The following is a 25,058-nucleotide window of genomic DNA, read 5'->3' as shown; positions in this document are numbered from 1 at the left end:
GCTTCTCTTTATTTATTAGCAGAAACTGTTCCCTTGGGCAAGCTTCCCAACAGCAACACAGCTGTTCTGAGAGCATTGAGAACCATTGCCTCTCCTTGTCTGCAGCTTGTAGCTTTGTAGCCTAAAGCTCTCTCTCAATTCACCTGTCTCCCTCTCTCTCTCTACCCAAGCAGCTTGCTGGTCTCTAACTACCGTTTCCTTTTTGATCTTCCTACGCTCGCTCTCTCAAACACTAGCACCAACACAGCTATGAGACAAAAGTGGACAATAACAAACGGTAAAGTGCAAAGAAGACAGCGCAAGTAATTTCGTAGTGAATAAACAAGAATAAACTGAAGCAATATTAGGATCGAGTCTCACTTTTATTTATCTAAATTCCAGATTCCTTTTTGCGTCCGAAAACTTTCCATGATCATTCCGATAAATCCAAATCGGCATTGAGCGGTAAGCGCGGGCTACAGCAATGGCAATGTGTAGCTCTATAGTAGGGTCCGCTATGCCGCTTAGAGGTTAATCCCACCGTACTAAAAGCCTCCAAGCTATTGCCCCGCACCTCATCCTTGGTCTTGGCCCATTCTTCGGCTATTTGATAAAGATATTCGTACTTTTGCTGTATGGTCAGAAGATTGCTCTTGCCGGGTCCCTCGTAGAATTGACTTGGCGTAAAGCTACTGAAGTCAATCAAAGCCAAAAGCTGGGCTACATATGCGCCCGTTATCTCCTGATCCACCAATGGGCACCCCGATTCGCTGCTCGCGTCGGAGCAGACAGCGTTGGAGGCAGCGATCCCCAAACCATTGTGCTTGAGATAAGTTTCAATGAGAATAAAACGATCCGACTCCAGCAGCTTGATGGCGATGGTTTTGATGTAATTCTTGAAAACTTCCGTATTGAAATCGAGCACCACGGACTGGTTGAAGGGTTCGCGCAGGAAGAGCTCCACTTTCGAGACCACGCGCTCCGTTATCGATTTATTGTTGAGTGTGTGGGCACACTGGAAGAGCAGCATTAGGTCGCCCATGCCCAAATGGCCCCTGCGATTTGTCATCTCGTTCACACAATCCTCCTTGATGGACTCCACCATAAACTTGTTGCCAAAGTCGCACAATTTGATGAGCGTGTCGGTGCCGTAGAGCTCCAGTTTCTTCGACTCGTAGCCGTACACATAGTCCCGAAACTTTTCAAATATATCCGGCTCCACGTCCTTCAGTGTGACCTCCCCCGTGCTGGACTCCTTAAAGTCCCCATAGAGCATACGATCGAAGACCTCCGAGGCGCAGCAAAAGATCAATTTGTGGCAGAGAAACACGCGGCACTCGGTGGGTGATTGGATAATGAAGCTGCAGTCTGTGTGGCGATTGGACAGGCCCAAAGCCTCGAGGGAGCGCCGCAACCTGCAGGGAGGGGCAATGCCGAACCTGACATTAATTCAGCTCAGTATTAGGCCCCAATGATGTCTGTCTTAAACCTCACTCACCACGAATTCATCTTCTCCATTATGCTAATTATTTTGTTTACTTCAAATTTGTTTTTTACTATTGCTTGGCCATGTGGCGACTGCTGCTGTTTGGTTTTTCTGTGGAATATTGAAAGGCTGAAGGGAAAATGAAAGCATTTATGATTGAGAAAAGTATAAGCTACTGGTTTGACAGTGTGGAAAGCGAATCCTGTCACGGAGAAGGCCTGGGCACATCCACGTGCAAAATTGCCAGGCGGCCCAAGTCAACCAGCGAAGGCGCGGCTCAAAGAGAGAGCCACAGAAGAGAGTCGCAGCTCAAAGAGAGAGCAGAGAAGGTGCCGCCGCTCGATCACAGGTGTCGCCACCTTGTCAGGGAAATGAGCAACAATCGCCTCAGCAATCTCTGCAAAAGTAATCAAAATTTCAATCCCACATTCTTCGTCCTGCCACCATGCAGTCGTCGTGGGGTCTACACTTTCTAGCGCTGCTGTGCATCATCTGTCTGTATGCCAGATTGGCGCACAGCCTGCACAATCCGCTGATGCGCGAAAGTAAGCTCTGGGACTGCAGCTCCTAGATTTCTATAGCCTGAACCTCTTCTATTTAAAGCTTGCGGATTGGGAGAGGAGCTCGTCTGCGATGTGCAGTTCATCATTTGCTGGGAGTACAAGTGCAAGTGCATTGAGAATCACGATTATCTCGGGCCAGGACTGGGCTGCCTGTTCGAGGAATTTTCATAGCCTTCAGCCTAAAGTCTGCTCCTCCTGCAGGCTGCAGGCTGCAGCTGTGGGTTGATTGAATATCGATGAATTAATAAACAAACGATCGACTGTTTACATGCTAAACACAGACTAATTTATTTACACACGCGCAGGCGGCAGATCCGGCCCGTTCCGGCAACTATTTAGAATTGTCCATAAAGTCCTTGGCCTCATTGATCTTGGCCGCCAGATACGGTGAGCCGCCACGATCCGGATGATTTAGCAGCATTATCTTTTTATGCGCATCCTTAATCTGCAAGTGGCAAGTGCATATATGAGAGAGATTCCTTGCCACAGCACGTGCGAGCCAGCCTTACCTTCAGCTTGGAGGCACTCGGATTGACGCCCAGTATGAGCGCCGCCTCGCGCTTGTTCATCTTGGGATCAAAGCCGCCCTTGTAGTACTTCGAAGCAGCCATGCTCTCCGCATCAAACTTGGGTAAGTTCTTCAGTGCCTCATTGAATGCGGTGGTCATTTGGGGCATGCGCCGCAGCATGTGCTTGCCCGCAAAGCCCACTGCAGCCACACCGAGTCCCGCCAGAATGATGGAGCTCGCCTTGACATCAGATTTGTGGGTAGTCATGGTGCGGACGAAAAGTTGTATGTTATTAATTGTTTTATTCGATTAAAATGATTTAATTTTTACCATTTTTATGTAATTTGAACAGCTGTGAGTATTAGTGTGACCGCATGTGCCGCAGAGTGGGCAGTCGATAGGAAAAGTGCATGTTTTGGCTGCGTTTGCACAAGGAAGTATCTGCAGAAGCTATTTAAGTACATGGTCAACTTTTGTTACAGCAAGTGGTGAATTTATAAACAAATACGGCAAAAATTGACAAACCGCGCGCTCATCGCACAAAGAAATTGCTGGTTGGTATCTACTGAATGTATGGTTTGCTTTTAGTATTTAACACAAGGGCTGCAGGTCAACCGTTGCGGAACAGTTGAGCCACCCGAACGCCTAACTCCCTGCAACTCCTACTTCGATTGCATTTAGAAAGTGTTTATTAATTGTTTTGCAAAAGCGTCACCTGGTTGGTGGCCAGGTAAACTGCGCAGCGTGTATCGAATACCTGCGCGAATAGGCGAACGCGGCTATCGATTGCTATCGTGCACCCCCCTCCCACCGTGACAGCTATCCGCTATCGGGCTCAACAAAGTGCACAAACAAGACGAAACGAAGAAGAAGCGAGAAAATTTCTGATGTGCAAAGTTTCAAAAAACGGAATCGTATATTGATTTACAAAAGGAAAAGTGTCAATTGGTCCGATCGGGCGATAGATATATAATCTGTTGGCGGTGGTGTGCGTGTCCGGTGTGTTCGCGTGCGTGTGTGTGTGAGGAGTGTGCGTGTGCGTCCAGCTGGGAAAACGACATAATTTGTGGCAAAGTCAGGAGCAGCAGCAGCAACCGTCAAGCTGGAGCGAATTCCGGAATATCTGCGCGACACGGTCGACTGGTTGATGGGGTGAGTAGTAGTAGTCACATTTGATAGCAGGGTGGGTGAATCGTCTCCCCTATACCTCCCTCCCACCTGCGTGCACCACCTGCCGATCCACCACCATCCGGATCGTTGCAGTGCCAGTGGGTGAGCTGCATCCACAGTCGGACGGGTTGGTGGAGAGGTTTGGTGCGCTACGGTTACGACGATGTCGCTACCATTCGCCGTCTCTTATGTCCTCTGCTCGCGTCGCGTCGCCTCACCAGTTGGCCCCTCGCCAATTGGCCTCGTTTCGCGTCTCTGCCGTCACATGAAATTTCTTTTTTCGTCGCTGCCTTTTGTGGCCGCTGGGCTGACTGCCTTTCGTTTCGGCCCAGGCAGGGTGCTGCCTCTGCCTTTGTCTCCAACTCCTGCAGGAGCTGCAGTTGTGTTTTTGTGCCAACAAAAGAAAAAAAAATCAATGTACAAGCATTATCGATTTCTCAACTGTGACCGAGTAATGTAATCGTTGTACACCTTGTGCCTATGCGTACCATGTGTATTTGTGTGTGTGTGTGTGTGATCAGTCTGCTCCTCTGTCTGCTCCACACACATACACATGAACAACCGCAAGCACAAGCACATCCGTGTCCGTGTCCGTGTCCGTGTCCGAGTCCCAGGCGCAAGGCCATCGCTGCGCTTTGATTGCGTTTATTTGTGTGTTCGTCTTCATCTTCTGCTTCGCTCAGCAAATACCCGCTATGCCATAAAGAACGGGGGTGTATTCGCACATGCGTGATTTATGTAACAGAAACAAAATAAAGGGCTCTAAAAATAATTATATGTAGGTAAAAATAATACAAAATAATAAAATCATAATAATAATTAATAGTTGCTTGTCTCGCCTCTGATTTACGTTTATTTCGACTGGATATTTGTTAGTTCCTCGCACCTACAGGGTATCTTTTAGTCGACCCCCTTGGATTTTTGTTCTTGTTACTTGTTGTTTATGCTTCTACGCAGAGAAAAACGAAATCAGAGTGGAGAGCAGAACGTTGCAGACGGAGCCTATAGATAAGGGCCAGGTTTAATGAACTAACTAATTTCATTGCCATACTCGGAAACGGTTCACATAAGCGTGCAAAATATATGCACGAATAATCGGTTGACAGAAGAAGTATATAAGAAATCCAAGCCGTTTGATATAGAAACAGAAAGTACATTTGTAATCGATTGGCGTATAAAAGCTGTCCAAGCTCCACCCATTTACTTGGTCTGTTTGTGCATTGTGGAAACATAGCAGTCCATCTAGTGTTAGTCAGAAGCTGTTCAAAAGAAGAGACACATGGAAAAGCTCTCCGAACAACAGACGCCCTTAAAAGAGATTCCCCATCAATTACCTGACATTAAAGGAAGCTTCCCATGTTTGCCCATAGAATTATGTCACAAATTCTTAAACCTTAAGTCATTTTGGTAACATTTCCCTGCCCTGCGGTCATTTGATTCACATTCAAAGCTAACTCTACAGCTCCCTGGCAACATTAGTAACCGGAATGTCTGATAGAACACAATTAAAGAGAACAGACACTCTACGAAAGGGTTGCCATGGGAACAGAATTCGATCCCCTGTACCTGCGGCATACAAAGAAGGAATTAGCTCGGCAAACTCCCAGCCCACTTTTGGTGGTAGCAACCACCCTTTAAGGGTAGATCTCCAGGTACACAAGGAAACTTATTCCAAGGAAACTCAAGGGCTAGTTTTGGGTTGGAAGATGGTTTCCAGCGAGCCAAACAAAGGCAATGTCTGGGCTAACAAATTGATTTAAATATAAAATAAATAGGATTTTAATGATATTTGGGGAAGTTTTAAGGGAAATTTCTATAAGACATAACTTTGGGATTAGTTGAGGGAATTAAATCAAGTTTAATCCCATTAAAGTTCCTCGAAGTAGCGTTCATCTGTATCTGAAATGTCTCTACGTATTCGGTAATTAGTGCAATTTGATGGATTTACACGGCTAAATACCCTTTAACCCGGATTACCAAAGGAAACAGCACCATGTTGGCTCATTTGGTGAGCCAGCAATGGGTGCCAAAACATCCAATTAAGCACAATTTAGTGATTAGACACAGACGGACAGAAAGTGAGCTTCGGTGTCGGAAAATGGCGGAAATCGAGTTGATTGGAAAAGCATTCAGGAGGATAGCGGCGACAAATTAAGTTCACACCAATCCACTGACAACTTGATAACGTGGGTTGTGTTCCTTCCGTTAGTTACATCTTTACATAGCAAATACATACGTATGTACATCTACATGGGGGCAGGGGAAACCTTTTGTGGATGCTCTGACAGCATCCAAATTGGCAAAGGAAACGGATGGGGCAGGGGAGCAGCTAAAGCAAACGATGTGTGCGAGAGGAGAGTAACAAAGAACAAACAAATTGTGTCACATGTCACACCCCACATACCAAAAAACAACAAAACTGGGATGGGGGGAAAAGCCACACATCCAGCAGAGGGTACAAATATCTACACGTTACACGATGGATGAGAGGTGGTTAGGATTGTACGAGTATGTCCGGAAGGAAGCGGTTTGAGTGGACGTCATCGCCCTCCAATGGAGCAGCACCAGCAGCCAGCAGCCAGCAGCCAGCAGCCAGCAGCAGGGTTTTTTCATTAGAGCACAGGAAAAACAATTAAAAATGTGGCAAAGAGTGTGGGTGAGAGCAGGAAAAGCCATCGATTTTTGTGCCGAGGAGAGCTCGAGATTTTGCCGGCTAGCAATTAAGAAAAATATGTGCCTAAAGAGCAGTTTTAATATTGATTTTGGTGGGAATTATAATTAATTTCTTAGTGGGAATTATTAAATATTAATTAGGTTTCCCTAAGGAATATTTTGATGCCTTTTTGAGCTCACAGAAATTAGTTTGCAAGGCGATAAATGATGGTTTAATCATTTTTATACTTGAACAAACTATTTTTTAGAGGTTTTGGACACCTTTTGAAGGAGCTTCTAAAGATGTGTTCAAATATTTTCGGACTTTTCTGGGTGCATTCCTTTCATAGCTTTGGCAAAGTCTACCCAAAGGGTATCAAAAGTTTGTCTTACATTTCTGTGTAGCAATATCTGCAGATATTCGCAATCACACCTACAGGTACATCATTAGCTACCCTCTGCAGTGGCCTGCCTGCCGGCATGTGCAGCGTCGTGGCAGCCTTGAGGCGCACTTAGCAGAACTCTAATTGAATTAGGCGGCAACGGGTGCAAGTGTAGGGGCAGTGGCTGAATGGGGCATAAATACAATAATGCGAGTGGCAGGGGGCAGCAACAGAAACAAAGTGACAGTTGGCCATTTTTTGTTGTGCTTCATTGATTGACAGACCCCGGCCTGGGGCCGAGTCGAGTCGCTGGCTAAGAACCCGCCGGGAGGAGGCGCAAATCACTAGACCAAATCAATTTTTGCAGAGCAAAAGGTCCAAAGGGGATTGTGTGTATATTTAGCTACGGACTGGTGCCATATGATGTGTGTGCCACATGCCCCGGGTCCGTGCACTCAGTTGCAGTCGAGCGCTGAGCGCGGCCAGTTCCCCAGTACCAGTTCCCAGTTCCCGCGGTCATGAACTGGGCCATCTCGAACCTAACGGGCGGCAACCGCGTCAGCCGTGCCATTCTCGTGCGCTACTCCTCGGTGCCGCTGGCAGATGCTGGCGATGGTTCCTCCACTGGGCCCCAAACTCCCACGGCCTCCACGCCGCGTGCATCCGCGTCGCACACCTCGCTGTCCTCCACGTTTGCCGCCACATTCCTGCACTCCTCGTCTCGCCATGTGCCCGGACGCGCTGTGCCGCGACACAATGCCAACGGCAACGGCGGCAAGGCGAATTCCAATGCTCCAGCAGGCGCTGCTGGCGCAGCTGGAGGAGCTGGTGGCGCTGGCCCTGCCACACAGCTGTCGCTGCCCATGGATGTCGAGGAGACGGTCACCTGTTTCTGTCGGTAAGATCAGACGTAAGAGGCGGTCGGATTTTTATTGAACAATTCCTGAAAAGGGGAAAGGGTTGGGGAAAAGGAAAAGTGGAAGTTCAATGAGGTTTTAATTCCGAACGTTATTGTCAAGGGGAAGCAAAATAATGAACCACAGAAATCCTTCTTACTCGAGAAAAGATCAACTCGAACCATCGAACGGTTTGCCATTCCGCTAAAAGCTTGAGTGATTCACAAAGAACAAAACAGATAAAAAAACAGTCATCATAACGGAAAAATGTAACAGATGTGTAATAAAATTAAATTTGTAAATATATCTGTTATTATTAAACAAATATTATGCCAATCGTGGAATGGTTAAGTGCCTAACAATCACGCACAAAAAACTAAGAGGTATTCGCTTAGTCGACCTTCAGCCTTCTGCTCACATTATTGGTTTTTGTCCAAAGCAAGCTTCAAAGAGGAACAGGGACAGGGACAAAGTAATTTGCAAAGTCAAACATGTGTGTGGTTGGGTTGCTTTTACTCTCACCCTCTCTCTTTCTCACTGTCTCTCTCGATTTCCTACGCTCCCTCTCTGGGCACATGTGTGCATGTGCGTGCGTGTGTGTGTTGTGTGTTTGGTCGCAGTTCAGAAAAACAGCTGATTTTCTCTGCCTATCATTGTTTTTGTTTTCGCTATTGGAAGTTTCCCCTCTCCCTCGGCAGACACTTCTTGTAAATTATTAAAATTCGCTTCTGCTGCGCAGTTTTTCTTTCGTTTTCTTTGCGTTTTGTAGGGTTTCCATGTGGCGAATAGACATGCATACATAAATAAACGGTGGTTGGATTGGGGGTCACTGCTGCTGATTCACGACTTTGTTTTGTTGTTGTTCCCCCTTCCTCATTTTGACACGCCCCCTGCAGGCGGCATGGCGACACATAAATCACACAGCGACTGCTCTGAGACGCATATGCATAAATCTGTATACGCACATACACACACACCTAAATGAGTGCTTGTGTGCATTTATGTGGCGCTACTTTTTGTTGTTTGTGTTTTTTGCGCACTTCCTAAATTCGACAGGCACCTCTGACGTCATCTGCAATGCGCATGACCCACAGCAGAGGTGGCAGCATAGCAGCGCGCAGTAAGCACAGTAACTGTAAGTAGTAATGACAGCAGCAGGAACAACAACAGCAACATCTTCATACGCTTGTTGGGTGTTGTGTGTGTGTGTGTGTGTGTGGAGATGGGGTGGCGTGACCGACTAAACGAAACTCCCGTCTGCTTTCCTCCTTCCACCAGCAAATAAAACTAGAAAAACGAATAAAAAGAGCAGCAGAAAAATAAAATAAACAGCAGCCGCTGCGGCAGCGACAGCATCAGCTACGGCAATAAAAACAAGAAAGAAAGGTTAAATGTGTGGGGGATAGAATATTTAGATACCCTTGTCGACAGATTGAAAGAAGAATACCCGATAGAGAGACGAAAAGAGGCGTTATCTCAATACTGTATGCATAATTGAAAGGGTTAAGCCTACCCCATTCTCTGTTTTGCAAAGCTCATATGAAAATCATGCCACTCTATTTGCTTAGGGTATAGCATCAACATAAACATCAGCTACGGCAATAAAAACAACTTAGAAAGAGAAAGGAAGGCGCGAACATAGAGGATAGAGAGTGAAGCCAAGAGAGCAATATCGCTGTACAGCATTTTCTTTGCATACTTCTGCCGTTTATTCCGTTTGATTGTTGTTTTTGTCTGCTACAACAGGAACAGATCGCGTTCTCTCGCTCTCTCTTTGTGCCTGTCTCTCGTTAGCAGCTCTTTCACTTTGTAATTAATTTGTGTGCGGTGATCGTTGGTGGGGTGGGGGGAGAAGGTGAGAAAATATGGAGTGCCAGTGGTAGAGGGAGGCAGCACGATAAGTAATCGTAAATCAAAGATAACAGAGATCGATAAACAACAATTACAATCAAAAGCTGCTTTCTGTGTGGGCCACCTGTGCTTGCTTTATCAAAACACCTGCATAAATCAAAACAGTAATAAAGAAATCGAGTAAAAATAGTAAACTTAAATGTGGTATTAACCGCCTGGACTATTTCCATACAATCTCAATCCACTAGGAAGGATAACTAAAGGTCACGGAATCAAATCATACAAACATGTTCCTTGCCAGAATAATCAATACATGTCCGTGGGTTCTGATATTTCTTTTTTTTGATTAGCTGTCAGCCCTGACAGTTGGCGCATCGAAAGGTTTCGGAGTGTAAGAAAGAACTAGAACAAGGATAAAGTCCTCGTTACTCTCAATTTTTTCAAAAGAACTTTCCAGCAACTGTGTATGAAAATGGCGCAGAATATGACCCACGATAGTCGTTTCAAAGAATACTCTAGATTTTATTTGTAGCCTCACTGGGGGACCATGTCCGTTGCCTTTTCCTTTCGTGTGTCCATCTTCGCACAAGCTCCTCCTCTCTGCTTGAGCATGGGGGGAGGGCAGAGGCTAGAGAACGTGTGCAACGCAGCTTTAACAGTCGTTGGTTGCTGCCACATGTAATGGGCTCAAAGCAATTCGAATAATTCCGCTAGAAAGCAGCCGAGCGTTGCGTTTGCTGCACAACCAGACGCAGGCTCCATCATGCAGCGCGTTCCATTAGCCGCTCTGTGTGTGTGTGTGTGTGTGTGTGTGTGACTGTGCTCTGTCGGTGGTGCTGCAACTGAACTTGCCGCACTGCGTCGCGGGCGGTCACAGGTGCTGTGCTGGCTGGCTGCCTCGACTTTATCTGCTTCTCACCTTACGCTCCTTCTTCTCTCTCTCTCTCCCTCTGCCACTGTCTCTTTCTGGCCGACAGCTGCGTTGTGGCCGTGTTCCTGTTTTCTTGAACCTTATTTGCTGTGAATGACGATGCGTTTACGCCATCAAATGATTCCTCGATTCCATGAAAATGCAGTTCCTGTGTTGTTCTTTCTGTTATTTTCTTCTCTCTCCTTTTTGATTTTTTACTCTGTTTGCTCCGCATGAATGGTGGAGAACCCAAAAGAGCGTGATAATTGTACCTCAGGGAGACGACAGGGAATGGGATGGGATGGAATATCATGCGGGTATTTGGGGTAAGCATCCCATTGATAAGAATTAAAGGTCTCACCTCTTGGGGGTTAATTAATTGCTGCTTATTTTCTGGCTCTAACCATTTTTCTAACTCTTTTCTTGCAGGTGAGTAAAATCATTTATTCTTCGGAAATCAATTAAAAGCCAAACAAACTAAAGGTAACTCCATTCCCATATTTATTAAAATTAAATCCCCCACTCCTTTTTCACTCCCCCCTGTCCTTTGGCTAAAAACGTAGTAGATTTCACTGCTATTTGCGCAGTGTGCTGCCCGCTCTTTGTCGTCTGGCAACGCTGTGCGCTGTCAGCTGCTGAGCATCACACACACAGCTGATTCAGCGTGAGAGAGAGAGAGAGCAGAAAACACTGCGAAAGAGCGGTAGCCACAGACACCGACAGAGAGAGAGCGAGAGAGAGACCTGTCAAACAAGTGGTCGTCAAACCATACGCACACAGAAACGTTCACACTTATTTGTATGCAAACACACACAAGTTGTGCTCTCTCTCTCTCTCTCTCGCTCCCTCTCACACCAACCATCATCGTCATCTCTGCTGTGTGCTCTGCTTTCGTTGCCAGCCAGCTTCTGTCTGGTGCTAGTGTGTGTGTGTGTGTGAGCCAGCAGCAGCAGAGCAGTGAAAGACAAACGGCGGACTCAGCGGGCCTCATTGGGGCCTGGCTCTCATTGTAAAAATTTCATTTGGCGTGGTCGGTTCGGTTCGATTCCGGTCAGTAAGAGCAGCAGCAGCAACAACGGGTCGTAGGTCGTCGTTCGTCGTCTCCTCGCGTCTTTTGACATTGCTTTGGAGGCGCCGCCGTCGCTCGATATTCGTGGCGCAGCAGCAGCATCGAGTCAATCCACTCTCTTGTTCTTTGTGAAATGCTATGCAAAAGTGCAAATACAATCAAACGCAAACGCAAAATCAAATGCAATTCAATTGCGCGAACGAATCCTGAAAAGAAGGCACAAAGTAAGCAAAAGGCGCTCGTGTAAGAGTTGTGGTGTGTGTGTGTGTGTGTACTGTGTGTGTGTGTGCCTCTCATGGCACTCGTATGAAACTGTGTCATTCCACTGCCAAACGGCATACAAGTTTTTCCTCGCCAAACACAAAGCGTTTTAGCCAGAGCTCTTCTGCAACTATTGCTGTGGTTGTTGTTGTATGTAGTTGCTGCTGCTGCTGCCACGGTTTGTTGCTTCACTGATTACGCGCAATGCAACAGCAGCAGCAGCAGCAGCAGTGGTGGCAGGCGGCAGCCCCCGAGTTCAGTTGCAAAACCGGCGAAGCGCGACTGTTGCCAATGCAGCGCCTAGAATTGGCACACCAACAACAGAGAGAGAAGCAGCTAGCAGCTAGTAACAACTGTTACGGTACATTCACGAGTGCTGCCAACGATCCAAACCGAACCGAACCACCACCACTAGGTTTTTTTTTTCCATATTGTTTTAACCACTTCCTTTGCCGCAGCGGCAGGAACTTCCTTCCTGAGAGGCTTCCTGTCTGGGCCATCCCCCAACCCGCCATCGGCCATTCCACTGCATTGTCAGGTGTCTGCCCCCTGCCCCCCTCTGCTGGTTACTGCAGTTGTCAACCCCGTTAACGCAGGGGGAACACACACACTCACACTTGACGAGTGCTTCGGTGGTGTTTGCCCGTCCGCCCGCATGCTATTTTTTTCACACATCCTACCTACCGCATTCCCCCACAGCTTATTCCGTTCGCGTTGGGGCATTTATCGATTTTTGTGTGGTTTGGTCATGCTAAAAGTTTTGCTTTTTGCAACTTACTTGGGAATTTCCAAAGGGCACAAAAATCTACGGGAAATATCCAGTTCTAGGGAAAAGTGTATGCGAAGTATTCCAATGGAAACGCCAATTTGGCTTGGCAACTTATTGATTTGGCTTACAACAGATTATGAAATAGTTTACAGCAGGCAGCAGGGAGAACTTCATTAGAGGTAATAGAAATCAAGCTTAAGTCGCATTGCAAAAGGTCTTGGGACCCTAAAGCGTCTTTTAAAATCAGTCTAAATATTGTATATTAATTAAATAAACACACTTTCCCATTCAAAATTTATGTGTGTTTGCCTGGCAATAAACAGTTTAATCAATGAGCATCTCTCTTCCACGTTTTCGTATGCCCCAAAAGGATATTCACAGTTATCTGAAAAGTGGGTTATCTTTGATTTAAACTGTGTAAGCTGTTGGGTTTCATCTCTCTCTCTCTTCGATTGATGAGCGCCCCGTTTGCCATGAACCGTTATATAGCTTATACACAGCCTCATGCATGTCTACATGTAGTGGCACTTATCTATGTATAGCATGTCACCTCGCGCATTGCATGTGCATCTTGCATCTTGCTCTCTCATGGTGCTGCTGCTGCTGCTGCTGCTGCTCTCCACGGCTCACGTCACCATCAGCGTCAGCGTTCAGCGTAAACCGGAGCGGAGGCAGAGGCAGAGGCAGCAACAGCCACCAAAGCAAGGTTTCCTGCTCTCAACAGCCGCAGTTGATGTTGTGAAACTCGTTTTACAGACATTGTTGTTGCTTCTCCTGCTCTCTGTCTCTCCCTCTTTATCTCTTTGATGCTCATAATTCTACAGCTTTTCTATGGCTGGGGGGGTGGGTGTCAGGTAGTGAGTGACTTTGCCCGTTTTCGGTTTCGGTTTCTTTTTCTACACTCTGCTTTTGCACTCTTTTGCAGCTTTTGCCAAATGCTCGTTTGACCTTTAACTGTGCTTTGGTTCCCCCTGCCGCAAGCCCTTGTAATATTTGGCAACAATTAAGCCCTAAGGCTGCTCCATTCAAAACGCGAGCAATGCCAATTCCAATACTCCGCCAAATGCAACACTCGGCGACGCGTTGCTAGCGTCACTTCATAAATTGTTTGCTTTAATTGGCCGCTCAGCCGCGTGTGTGTGTGTGTGTGAGAACAAGAACTGTGACGGCAACCGAAGATGGAAAAGGCAGAAATGGAGACAAAGAGAGAAGCCCATCGAATGGCTTCGGCTTCAATGCGAGTTGAAGGTTAAGTGGCGACACGGAAATCGAGTGGTTTTTATTATTATTTCGAAATAGAGTTGTAGTTTGTGGCTTACCATTGTTATTATTTATTATTTATATTATAGTTTGCCATAAATCGCACTCGTGACTCTCGCATTTTTGCCCAAACCAAACCAAAGCAAAGCAAAGCATTTTCCCTTTTCGATGATATTCATTCCCGTGTTTTATAAATAAACTTTGAACGATTTTGCTGCCGCACGAAAAGTGTCAATGTCAGCTGTTTTGTGTTGGGGAAAAAGCAAAAGGCAAACACACAAAATCGAAGACCTGTGCTAAATTTATTATACAGCTGTCGGCCATCCATGCCTTCACTTTCTGCTTTCTTCTGCTGCAAAAATGTATCCCAAAATAGATCCCATATTTTGTAGTCTACATCTGCAAAATGTTTTCCGTCAGCGCTGCCTCTTTGCACCTCTAATTGCACGCAGCAAGCAGTCGAGAAATAAAATGCTGCAAAGATCTAATCGTCGCACATGTTCGCAGGCTTCTGAAATAATTGTTTTTGGCTGTCACAGAAATACATGCACGGGGCACAGAGAGCCGAGCCTGTGGCTAAAGATTTATTCATGTTGCAATCTGCTGGTTTTTTCCATACACACTCGAGAGTTGATTGTTGCACGCGTAGGCATCACTCGAAATGTTGCTTTTGTTTTTATTTTTGCTCCCTCCCATCATTGATTTCCTTATGGCAACTACATTTTGTGCATTTTTGATTACTGAATGTACACATTTGATGGGTTTATCAGTCGTAAAATGTATGTAATGTATGCCGCCTCCCTGCTGATCTCTACCAGATTGCGTGTGCCTCCCCCAGCACCCTGCCTCTGCCTCTGCCTCTGCCTCTGCCTCTCGTAATTATGCGGTTGTGCCCCCGATGCGCTGCTCTTTGCGGCGGCATCTTCAACCAGCACCAACTAGAAGGCAGCAGAGGCCCCCCTGGTAACTGGTTAGTGAAAATTGCCTTGGTTTTTTTTCCTACATTTTTCCACAACTCCCACAGCAAGCAGCGTCCACTTTTCCTATAATTTTAGTGCTGCCAGCATCCATCTATCTCCGGGTTTTCCCTCGTGTTGTTTTTCATTTTCGTTCATCAAATTGACTTTGCGAAAATTACTATAATTTTGGTGGGAAATTTTATGGGTCAAAATGTTGACAATGCGCCTCAGGGGAGAAGTGGAGTGGAGAAGTGAAGAAGTGGAGAAGTGGGCTAAACAGGCAGACGAGACGCCGCTGACCGCAGCGCATATTGTTTATAATTTTTTTGTTGCTCTTTTTTACTAATTTGCTTAATTAACGCGCCAGTAGCAGAGACTCTGTGTGTGTTTTTTACACGATTTAATTGGGTCTACGAGTATTTTATTTTATTGTTTCTCTTCTCTTCCCTTTTTTTTTTTTTTTTTTTTTTTTTTTTTTTTTTTTTTTTTTTTTTTTTTTTTTTTTTTTTTTTTTTTTTTTTTTTTTTTTTTTTTTTTTTTTTGGTAATTTCTGGCCGCGAGTGTCTTCTTTACTTTTATTTGATTTCATTTCATTTGTTGTCTTTTTTGCCTTTCTTATTTCTCTCACGTTTTGGGCTCTACATAAGTTTATGGCGGACGGGGGCCTGAGAGCTGAGCGCCGTCGTGAATGGAGTTGAGTCGAGGGAATGGATTGGAGTAGTGAGAGAGAGAGACAAGTACACCGTGGAGTATAGAGAGGTGGAGGCAGATTGGATTGGAGTGGAGCAATAGCCAGACGAACGGACAGACAAACGGACAGACAGACATTCCCATTAATGCTGGAAACGTGATGTGCGGCGTTTTGTGTAACTCGCCGTGAGAACATCGCGAGCTCTGCAATCGCTCAGGTTTCGCTTCGGTTTAGATGACAGCCACACAGCCCCACAGCCCCACAGTGGATGGTGGATTGAAATGTTCAAGAGCTCACACAGCACGTAGATCTGCTCCCCACAGATCGATCCATGGATTGGCTTTCCGCTTTGTTGTCGTTTTCTGTTGTCTCTCTTTTGGATGCAACTCCCCATTTGCATATTGTACTCGATTCCATTTCAGTCAATTGTGCGCGGCCTTCGGAGTGTGAAAATTGCTGCAATCGAAACGTTTTACATAGGCTCCAGCCGATCTATCATCTGGTCGGGTTCAAGCCCTTGGCAACACACGCACACGGGAGGCTTGGCTAATTGCTAGAGCAAGAGCCAGAGCAGACAGCTGTAGATTTGTAGTCAATCATGGGCTCTGATTTAATAACCAAAAGGGGGAACTATCGAGTCACCTTCAAATGTGTTAATTTAAAGCGCACATTTAACATTAGCTACAGCCAAAAAGTAGATCATTTGGGAATCAATTTCATGTGGAAATAAGTTTCAGTAATGGATAATCGCAGAACTGTGAAGGAGAAGAGTTCCGCCAAATCAATTTCCATTTCTACTCGCCACTCGTCGTACTCCAACGAGTCTCTCTCTCTCTCCCCCCTGAGTATTGTGGAAACCGCAAAGAGCTAATTGCTTATGCACAACGCATAACCTTGCCCACTCCATGACACTTCTGGCTCTGGCTCTGGCTCTTCTCTTCCCTTTCTAGTCGCAGAGAAGAAGCGTTCAAGCGTCGAAAGGGGTTTGGGGATAGGGCAGAGCTGGAGAAAGCTTTCAAGTGAGAATTAATTGAAAATTCACAGTAACGACAGCTGCTCTGCGGATAAACACGGAAAAGTCAGCCAGCCAGCAGCTGGCTGGAAGCAAAGGAAGAGAAAAAGAAAACAAAACATTCAAATAAATATAATTATTTTTGCTTTATTTTTCTGTTGTTTCCTTTTCTTGTGCTTTTGGGCTAGACTGCTGCGGCGGCTTTGCTTTTATTTTTCTTATATTTCAGATTTCCGCATGCTTTGTCAACCGTGGCAGCGGCACGAACTTTCATTTTACACACAAAAAATATTCTCAAAGCGTGTGGCGGGCGGGCGGCAACCAATTTCATCCAACATCCAACATTGCAGCCAGAGGTGGCTTTAGTTCTGCGAAGTGTTCTTCATGGTTGCCAGAGTGACTTAATTCTGTAATGCGCAAATTAAGCCGAGTCTTGGTTAGAAAGTTTTTACCCCCCGTTGGAAGTGTTTTATGATCTCAGCACACTTTCAATTTTGCCAGCCAGCCCACTCCCACCTCAAACCCACTCTGTTGTGAAAGTTACAAAATGTCAGAAAATCTGGGATTTTTTCTTTTACTTTTTCCGCAGTGTCAGAGATTGCTTTCAGCCTGGAACTGGCCACTGAATCATTGAATCACAACATCAGGCTCGGGCACGTTGTGTTGAGGAACAGATAAGCTTCATGCTTGGCGTAATATGGCTTATGGCATGTGCCGGGAAAATTCTGTTGCATATGCAAAAGCCAAAACCCATGTGTCATCTCTTTGCCCCAGAGATATTGTAATCTCTCTTCTCTGTGTGGCTTACGCAGTGGCTTACTGGGACGTTTGGACATTCAAAACAGAAGCTTCCGGCCGTGGCCTTTTATCAGGCTTTATGCTGGAATTTTGCGCTAGATTTTGCTTTAAGGAATGTTTAAATACTCAGCTGTGATTTGGCTTGATCTTTGCTTTACTTTCCTCAACTTTCCCATCATTTCTGATGGGATTTTCTTTTGATATTGGAAATTTGTTTCCATTTATTTGGTGCTCTTCCGTTTCCCTTCACTTGTAAAACCAATCCATTACAGGCCACACTATCGTGGGCACTACTCTGGTTTGTGTTTTGTGGGTATTTGGGTGAAGGTTATGCCTCTTCCCTCCTGGCTGCACTCCTCCCTCCTCATCGCAGCATCATCTTCTTGGACTCTGTCTCCCCGCCCGCCTTCTTCTTGTCCCTTCCCCTTAATGATGTGTTTTAATTTTGCTTTGTCGTGTCGTTTCGCTGGTTTTTTTTTCTGCCTGTGCTTGGAGATTGCGTAAGCATTTGAGTGACGCCGCCTTTTACTTTCTTTTACTTTGTAGCTTTTATTTTTGTAGCAAGCAAAGGAACGGCAGAGCATAGCATTTCTTGTGTGCCGCCCTTAACTTGGCCTTAACGTGGCCAACAAAAAGCAAATCACAAATCTCTGCAAAAAGTGCAAACACAAATAGAGATGAGGAAACTTTTAATTAATTTCTGTGTAGTAAATCTAATTAACATATAAGCGGATTTGGCCATAGGCTTTGCACCCATCCCCCCACCCCATAGCACGCGCCTACTCACTCATCTCTCTCCCGCTCCCGCTCTCCCTCTCTCGCACTTTGCATTTTGTTTTTGCTGCTCACGCGATCATTTGCCAGCAGCAGCAAAAAGCACATTTCGTATGTAAAATATATATAAAACGTAAATAATAAATACGAGGCAGCAAAAGGCACATGGCACCAGCCACTGGCCTGCACTGTGGTACACATTTACGACTGAGATTAGTAATGGGATTCAGCAGAACGATTACCAACAGAATTTATTACAAAACTTGTTCAGCAACATACGGATGGTGGACTGTGCGGCGGGGGGTGGAGATTACTCTGCGGATTAGCGCTTTCGTCAAACTTGTGGGCGCATCTTTTGGTAGAACCAATCTGTTATTTATAGCCAGAGATTTCGTTGGTTTATGACACAGTTTTGTGTGATGGAAATTACATGTTCCATTTGAACAGATTTTCAAAGCAGTTTTCGATATTATTTGAGCAATTTTGAGTAGTTTGAATTGTGTTTGTGAAGGTTTTTGCATTTTTAAATGCCTTTCTCTTATGGGAAACTCTTAGAACAATTAATAAATCTTGCATAAATCTGTTGGAAGCTATTTAAAATAAGGTAAAAACAGGCCTAAAAGTTGTTAATAAAATTCCTTACAGAAATTCGCATTAAATTTTAAATTATTTTTTAGTTTTTCTAATAAATTTGTTGCTCAATGTGCAAAAACTGCTATGAATGTAAATCTATGAATTAATTTATGAATATATGAATGAAAATCCATGAATTCTTCATTTAATTTTCATGTTTGCATTGCAAATTCCTTCCAAACTCTGCCGCCAAAATGCCTCTCCTTTCATCTGCAATTCTCTCGCTTTTTTCAAAACCCGCCCCACTGTGCCATTCTTTGGGTGTTTCTTTTTTGCTCGTTTTTGTCGCTGGGCGCAATTTTGAAGCCAATGAATGACACACACACACACACGCGAAACAACAAGAAAAGCTAAAAACGAAAGACCCCGCAAAAGGGAATTCGCAGAAACAAAGTTGAAAGTTCGCTAAATGCCCAAAATTCACAATGTTTTATTTTAGTTTAGAAGAAAGTTTTTCGAGCTTGAATAAAATTTAAATGTGCGCAAAACTAAGTTGAACGCAGCAACAAAAACAACAAAAAGCAGCAGCAGCAAAAGAAGAAGAGACAAAAATCAAAGCAAAGTGGGAAAAGTGACAGTGAACGAATGATGTTGAGAGCGCCCACACAGCACATCGTGGAACTCGGCTTCGGAACGAAAACACCAACAACAACAGAGAGAGGAACAGCAGCAGCAGCAGCAGCCAGCGGAAAGCAGCAGCAGCAGCAGCATCGCAGCAAGACTTCATTGTTGCAAAAGCTGCGACAGCAGCAGCAAAAGCTTCAGCGGCAGCTGACAACGGCACACGGAGAGGCGGAAGCAGAGGTCGAGGCAGAATATTATTTCCAGCAGCAGCAGCGGCAGCGGCAACAACAACAAGCGCCATCGCCACATTCGAGCGACAAGTGTCTTTTGTTGCTGGCAGCGAGCATTGCTGGCGGTGAGGCGGAGACGACATTGCCACTCAAGACCAAGAAGAAAAAGGAGTCCTGCAGCTATAATCTAGCAGCGGCACTGAGGCGCCACAAGAAGCCAAAGACAGCGACAGCAACAATAGTGGCAACAACAACAACAACAACAGCAGTCGGAGCAGCAGCAGCAGCTTCAGCGGCCAACTCCACAGACGACGACGACAGTTGTCGCAGCATTAGCAGTGGCAGCAGCCTCTCAAATAGTTGCATTAACCATCACAACAGCACGCCTTCTAGAGACACAACCGGCAATAACAACAACTACCTAAGTAATTATAATTGCAAAATCAACGAACAACAGCAGCAGCAGCAGCAGCTGCTAATTAACAGCAGCAGCAGCAGCAGCAGTGGCCCCACAACGATCATGTCACCCACATCGCAGGCGCCCACCCGAACCTCCTCCCTCTTCGACTCCTGTCATCGCAAGATACGGCTCATAGGCGGCGGCCCAGTGGCCTTTCTCGGCGGTCTCGTTGCGTAAGTTTTGAATCGAAAAAAAAATACGCACTAAATAATATAAGTATGAAGAGGCAGTTTTTGGTGGTTTTTAGTGCCTCAAGAGCTATTACTGTGATTTTGTGGCAAATTTCAAACCTTAACAGCTGCTGAACTGCTGCCAAATTGCTGCTAAACTTGGAAAAAGGTTCCAAAAATGCTCAGAAGCAGTGAAATTGCAAGTCAAAAGTTGACTTCTTCCCAGCTCTTAAAGAAGTCTCCTAACAAGAATAATTTCTAGTTGGAATTGTGAGTTTACTTCGAGGAGTTGGAATGATGCATAAATCTTAAGATAATCATTAACTTTTTGTACTGATAAATCCCACAATTGCAATCTTTATATTCTCATTTAAGTCACAAAGAAATTCCCCTACCTTCGGCAATCAAAAAGCGTTTCAAAAGTGCACAAAGGAACTCAAATTTGAAGCTAAAGTTAAACCCAAACTCAACCTATAAAGAACAATTCTGAGTTTACTTTCATTATCCGTAACTCTGTGCCCCCTTTATCATCACAACTAATGTTATTTACACTTGAAAAAACAACAAAATCTATTAGCAAACAGCTTAGCTGAGCCATTTACTTGTGGGTTTTCGTTTCTTTGCCAACAAAGAACTTGTTTGTAGCTCTCCAGATCAGACCTTGGTAGCTGTTAAACAGCTGAAGAAAATTAAACAATTACAAAGCACTGAGGAACAGAAGTTGTTCCTATGATCTTTTAAAGAACTATTTAGCTTTATTTGTAGTGCCAGCCATTAGGCAGTCAAGAGTAAGCCCAAACTGAGATCAAATTCTAGAATTGCACAAAAGTCTAATAATAATAATAATGAGTCTGTCTGTCACAGTCAAAGGTCAAAGCGAAAGACTTTAAAAAATAAAAGAAAGAATGTTTGGCATTAATTCACTCACTTGGGTTGGGTGGAGGGTGTCGTGGAGGAGGCTTTTGTTTTTAGTTTTTTGACCAACAAAAATCACTTCTGTGGCAGCGAATTCAAGGTTTGTGCGGCAATTAAAATATCACAAAAGAAACACACAAGATGGTCGAGAAAGAAAAGGCAACAGAAACCGAAAAACTGAAACAAAGGCAAAGGCAAAGGCACAAAGTGTGTAAATTGATGCATAACTCAGGCCTAAATGCGTTTTGGAGGTCACACCTCGGCGATAACAGCGGACAGATCAGATCAGACAGGCAGGCAGTGTCAGAGCAGCAGGAGGAGAACTTCCTTATTTGCTTGTGGTCCAAATTTAACCTCAATTCATCAGCATTCCCGTAGCTCAGCTATATTTATATTATGATTTGGCTGCAGAGTTAAATGAACTCTCGAATTAGTGGCAGAAGCAAGCGTTTGACACTCAGCCCGAGTCACAGAGTGCGCTGAACTGATAATTAGTTAGGAAACCAAATATTGACTTGCATGAACATGCATAAACACCAGACGAAGATGAAGGCAAGCCCAGGGGAGAGTACAGACAGAGAATAGTAAGTAAAGAGCGTGGCTAAAGGCTGTGCTCTGCCCTTACGACAACTGGGATACCCCTTTGTGGCTTAAAGTTTGGCAATTGCAGTGCCTAAATGCAGCTGGCAATACTGGCTGCAACGGGAAGCGATATCTAAAGTGATTGTTGCGATTTGTAGTGCATATTTTGGTAGCTAAATAAGTCATAAATCAGCTAATATCGCTGATAGATTGCCAGCTGACGAGTACCTGCCATGGCAATCGGCTGCGGGGTACAGCCCACAGGCACGTCTCCAAGTGCTGCTGCCTGTGAGTAACACACAACTTGTTCTGTTCTGTGCTGTGCTGTTTGGGGGTCGCCTTTGTGCGGGGTGCCAGTGCCACTCGAAGCAATGACTAACAGTACGAAGCGAAGTAGAGGAAACCCAACCGCCACGCAAGAGGCATTTGTTATGCAGAAGGAAGAGTCTCAGCCACAGCAGCGAGCATTATAAAATGTTGAAGAAGATAAACCTGTCGGGCAAACACATACAAACACACACCCAATGAGTGTCAATGGCACACCAAGAAGCTATCCAAAAGCTACCCAAAACTCCAATAAAAAAACTCAGCCACACGTTGTGGGAAATTTGCATAATAATGTTGAAAAGTTTTTTGGTATTGTCTGCATTTGTTTTGGTTTGTAAACAAATCACAAAAATGAACAAAAGTAAAACCCCATCAGGAGGTGGAGAGATCTTCTTTATAAATGAAGTAATATTGTGTGGGGAATTGGAAACTTTTTGTGTGGTGCCAACTGTACCTTTTGGGGAGAGCTAATTGAACGCCCTCAGCCATGACAGACGCACACAAAGAGCTCCTCTCAATTGGCATCGTTAACACGTTAACGAATTGGCAACACATCGAAAGTTTGGCTAAAGGTGTAAGCGATATGCTAATCATTGGTCAGCCAGTCAACATAACGGAGTTTGGGCACACTGAAACGAGAATTTAATCGATATTTCGCTTACTGGAAACCTTTTTATGGGCATATTGTTTTATTTCGTTGAGCAAATTATGTTGGGCTGTCCAGCCACTCCTTAAACCACCCTGTGGACCTCACTGTTGCAGCTTATAGCTGGGTACAGTTGTGCTCAGTACAGTGTAACACATGTTACTTGCACTTTTTGTCTGCCTCCATTGTTAATCTTTGCTGCTGCCGCCGCCTTCCTTCAGCTTCAGCTGTTGCGTTGCCCTTTTTTTGTGTGTCCATCCATCCACGCTGCCTCGTTGGGTTTCTCGCTCCACATGTTCGACTTTGGGCCTTATCATATGGGGTCTCCAGTGTGTACATCGTTACCGTTTTCTGTTTCTGTTTCTGTTTCTGCTTCAGCTGGTAGCTAACGTTTTAATTTCCTGTTCCAATTTTGTTTTTGCCGGACTTTTATGGATCTCCATTTCTCTCTCTCTCTCTCTCTCTACCACTTTTTCCTGCTGCTGCGGCTGCTGCTGGCTTACGAGGCAGTCAATTTTTAGCCAGAGATTTTGCTCTGATTCATGTTAGATATGGCAACGCCATAAAAATATATTCCATGCCCATCCATTAAGCATTTTGAGGTCTAATCATCTGGCCAATAACCTGCAGCGCCAGCTGTCACAGCTGTTTCGGTGGTGATGGAGGAGCCTTGGGCGCTCTCATATTCAAAATGGGAACAGGTGCGCTCAGGCGACCCCTGGCCCATGGCCCATGGCCCATGGCCCATGGCCCCAGCGTTCATTGACACTCCAACTCCAACTCCAATTCCACTCCAGTGTCTGCACGCACTGGACCACTTAATGACTGAAGAACAGCTGTTCGAGGTACAATACACCACACAAAGCGTTTCCAGATTACGCTCAAATTAGTGAAGCCAGAAGGCGTATCAAGGGTATTCCATTCCATTCCATTCCATTCCCCCCGCGAGAGAGTTCATTACGCTTCCTTTGCCCGCTGACTGATGGCCAGCAGAGTCAGCGATGGAGAACCGAGTAATTAGCCAAGAATGAGACCTCAAGAATAAGAATTAGCTAAGTACCCCCTCTGATTATCTTGCTGGAAAAGCAAACAGAAATGCAAGAAGAAATTATGGCATAGCTAAGGGGAAACAAAAGGGAACAAAAGTGAAGGCATGTTAGAGATCAGGGAAAAGTGGGTTCTATCTTTTATTTTGATTCCTGGAATAGGAAATTCCCTTCTCAGACTTACATTGAGCTAGCAAATATTTTATAGCTCTTCTATCTTTAGTGTTCTATAGTTCTGAAACGCACTGTACTCACACCTACTGCAGTGGAAGCTACACACACACACACACACACACTCCTTCCTGTCTGCTTGTGTTTCCCACCATCTAACGGGACTTGCGAATTGAGAGCAAAGCCTCAGAGAGAGAGAGCGAGAGCGAGCTTTAAAGATCTTCAAACGGCAGCAATTAAATATGGAAAAAAAAAGAGAGAAACAATTGCCGGTGCCCAATTGGCTTCTTGAGGCGACGACCCACGAACTCCCTCCCCCCGGTCAGGTCACCAGACCTGAATTGTGCAACGGTTAGTGGAACGTTAGATGTTGCTTATGTTGTGGCTCGTAATTATTTGTCCATTAGGCCAGACGCTCTTAAGATTTGGAACACGACTCCCCTTAGCGCTTGGCAATGCCAAAAAACAGCAGAGGTCAGCGGAAAATTTCTATTCCAAGAACCTCAAGTGATGTCAAAAATAGACACAAAAAAAGTTGACAATGGGCGAAGATGACTTGAAACGATTTCCCGACCATAATTCCCCCCCCCCCCCCCCCCCCCCCCCCCCCCCAATCCCCTCGAAGCCCACACACACCAACCGCCCAAACACAAAAAGGAGAGACAACACCCCACACCCAACAAACAAAAAACAAAAGAAGAATAATGTTTTACCTTGAGTTGTGGTCTAAAGTTCCGGCTGCGACTCATTTGCGGAGCTTTCATCGGAGCTCGCTCGCGCTCCCTCTCCCCACTCTCTTTCTCTGTCATCGTCTGCCCGCTTTTTAATCCATTTAGCTGCATGTTATGGCCCATCATCATCCGCCATCTATCTACCTGTCTTTCAGTATCTCTTTCTCCCTCCTTTAAATACTTTCCATTATTATTATTATTTCTGGCTCTTTTTGTTTGTGTTACCTTCTCATCAGCGAAACATTAATGTCAGTTGTCGTCACCCGGCAATGACTCACCCCCCACTCACACTCGCTCACACAAGCAGACCCGAACCAGCTGCTGTCGTCAGCTGTGAGACAGACTGGGAGAGAGAGAGCAACCCAAGCTCTCTCGCTCTCGCAGCGGGCGATGTGATTCTCGTTTTTGTATGCTGCCCGTGTGCCCGCCCCACCACCAAATGGGCCAAACGGTACTTTGCAATTTATGGCCAAAGCTTTGTCTTGGCTCAGCGGCAGAGTCAGAGTCAGAGTCAGAGAGAGGGACAGCGACAATATTGGGAACTGTTCACATTTTGGGCAAGAAGCTGATTCATATCGCGGGGCTTTTTGG

At 45.3% G+C, this 25,058-nt stretch overlaps 4 protein-coding genes across 6 annotated transcripts in view; 2 read left to right on the top strand and 2 right to left on the bottom strand.

The window, feature by feature from the left end:
• Positions 1-343: 343 nt before the first annotated feature.
• Positions 344-1,623, bottom strand: LOC117579846. Of its 2 annotated transcripts, none has more exons than XM_034265945.1 (2): positions 1,478-1,623; positions 344-1,394 (listed from the first exon to the last, which is right to left on the bottom strand). In XM_034265945.1, exons 1-2 carry the CDS (start codon positions 1,495-1,497, stop codon positions 413-415), a joined length of 1,002 nt encoding a protein of 333 aa, XP_034121836.1. In that variant the 5' UTR covers positions 1,498-1,623; the 3' UTR covers positions 344-412. The 2 variants fall into 2 exon arrangements, with proteins under 2 accessions (XP_034121836.1, XP_034121835.1); XM_034265944.1 differs by having other exon boundaries at positions 344-1,418; positions 1,478-1,610.
• A 25-nt stretch (positions 1,624-1,648) lies between these two features.
• On the top strand, positions 1,649-2,293 carry LOC117579849. The gene is made up of 2 exons (XM_034265947.1): positions 1,649-2,010; positions 2,069-2,293. The coding sequence occupies exons 1-2, from the start codon at positions 1,911-1,913 to the stop codon at positions 2,197-2,199; spliced, it is 231 nt and encodes a 76-aa protein (XP_034121838.1). The 5' UTR covers positions 1,649-1,910; the 3' UTR covers positions 2,200-2,293.
• Positions 2,287-3,002, bottom strand: LOC117579847 (mitochondrial import inner membrane translocase subunit TIM14). Its single transcript, XM_034265946.1, has 3 exons — positions 2,868-3,002; positions 2,538-2,777; positions 2,287-2,473 (listed from the first exon to the last, which is right to left on the bottom strand). Exons 1-3 carry the CDS (start codon positions 2,868-2,870, stop codon positions 2,360-2,362), a joined length of 357 nt encoding a protein of 118 aa, XP_034121837.1. The 5' UTR covers positions 2,871-3,002; the 3' UTR covers positions 2,287-2,359.
• Positions 3,003-3,358: 356 nt separating this feature from the next.
• LOC117580151 (MOB kinase activator-like 2) overlaps positions 3,359-25,058 on the top strand; it is a 33,149-nt gene continuing 11,449 nt past the window's right edge. The window contains exon 1 of one of the 2 annotated variants that reach the window (XM_034266465.1): positions 3,359-3,689. In XM_034266465.1, coding sequence (XP_034122356.1) covers positions 3,685-3,689 — 5 coding nt within the window. In that variant the 5' untranslated portion in view covers positions 3,359-3,684. Of the gene's footprint in view, positions 3,690-7,191; positions 7,641-25,058 lie in introns of those variants that run through there. The other variant, XM_034266461.1, reaches the window with a different exon arrangement.

This window comes from Drosophila guanche, unplaced genomic scaffold (assembly GCF_900245975.1).
Source record: "Drosophila guanche unplaced genomic scaffold, DGUA_6, whole genome shotgun sequence".
NCBI classification, from domain to species: Eukaryota; Metazoa; Arthropoda; class Insecta; order Diptera; family Drosophilidae; genus Drosophila; species Drosophila guanche.
Note: the sequence above shows the minus strand (reverse complement) of the source record. Positions and strands in the feature narration are given on the sequence as shown.

Coding starts and splice junctions, on each gene's coding strand:
- LOC117579846 (XM_034265944.1), bottom strand. CDS start 1,497: ATGGAGAAGATGAATTCGTG. Junction 1,419..1,477: donor ATGGAGAAGATGAATTCGTG/GTGAGTGAGGTT, acceptor AATTAATGTCAG/GTTCGGCATTGCCCCTCCCT.
- LOC117579849 (XM_034265947.1), top strand. CDS start 1,911: ATGCAGTCGTCGTGGGGTCTACACTTTCTAGCGCTGCTGTGCATCATC. Junction 2,011..2,068: donor CAATCCGCTGATGCGCGAAA/GTAAGCTCTGGG, acceptor TTCTATTTAAAG/CTTGCGGATTGGGAGAGGAG.
- LOC117579847 (XM_034265946.1), bottom strand. Junction 2,474..2,537: donor CGAGTGCCTCCAAGCTGAAG/GTAAGGCTGGCT, acceptor TGCCACTTGCAG/ATTAAGGATGCGCATAAAAA.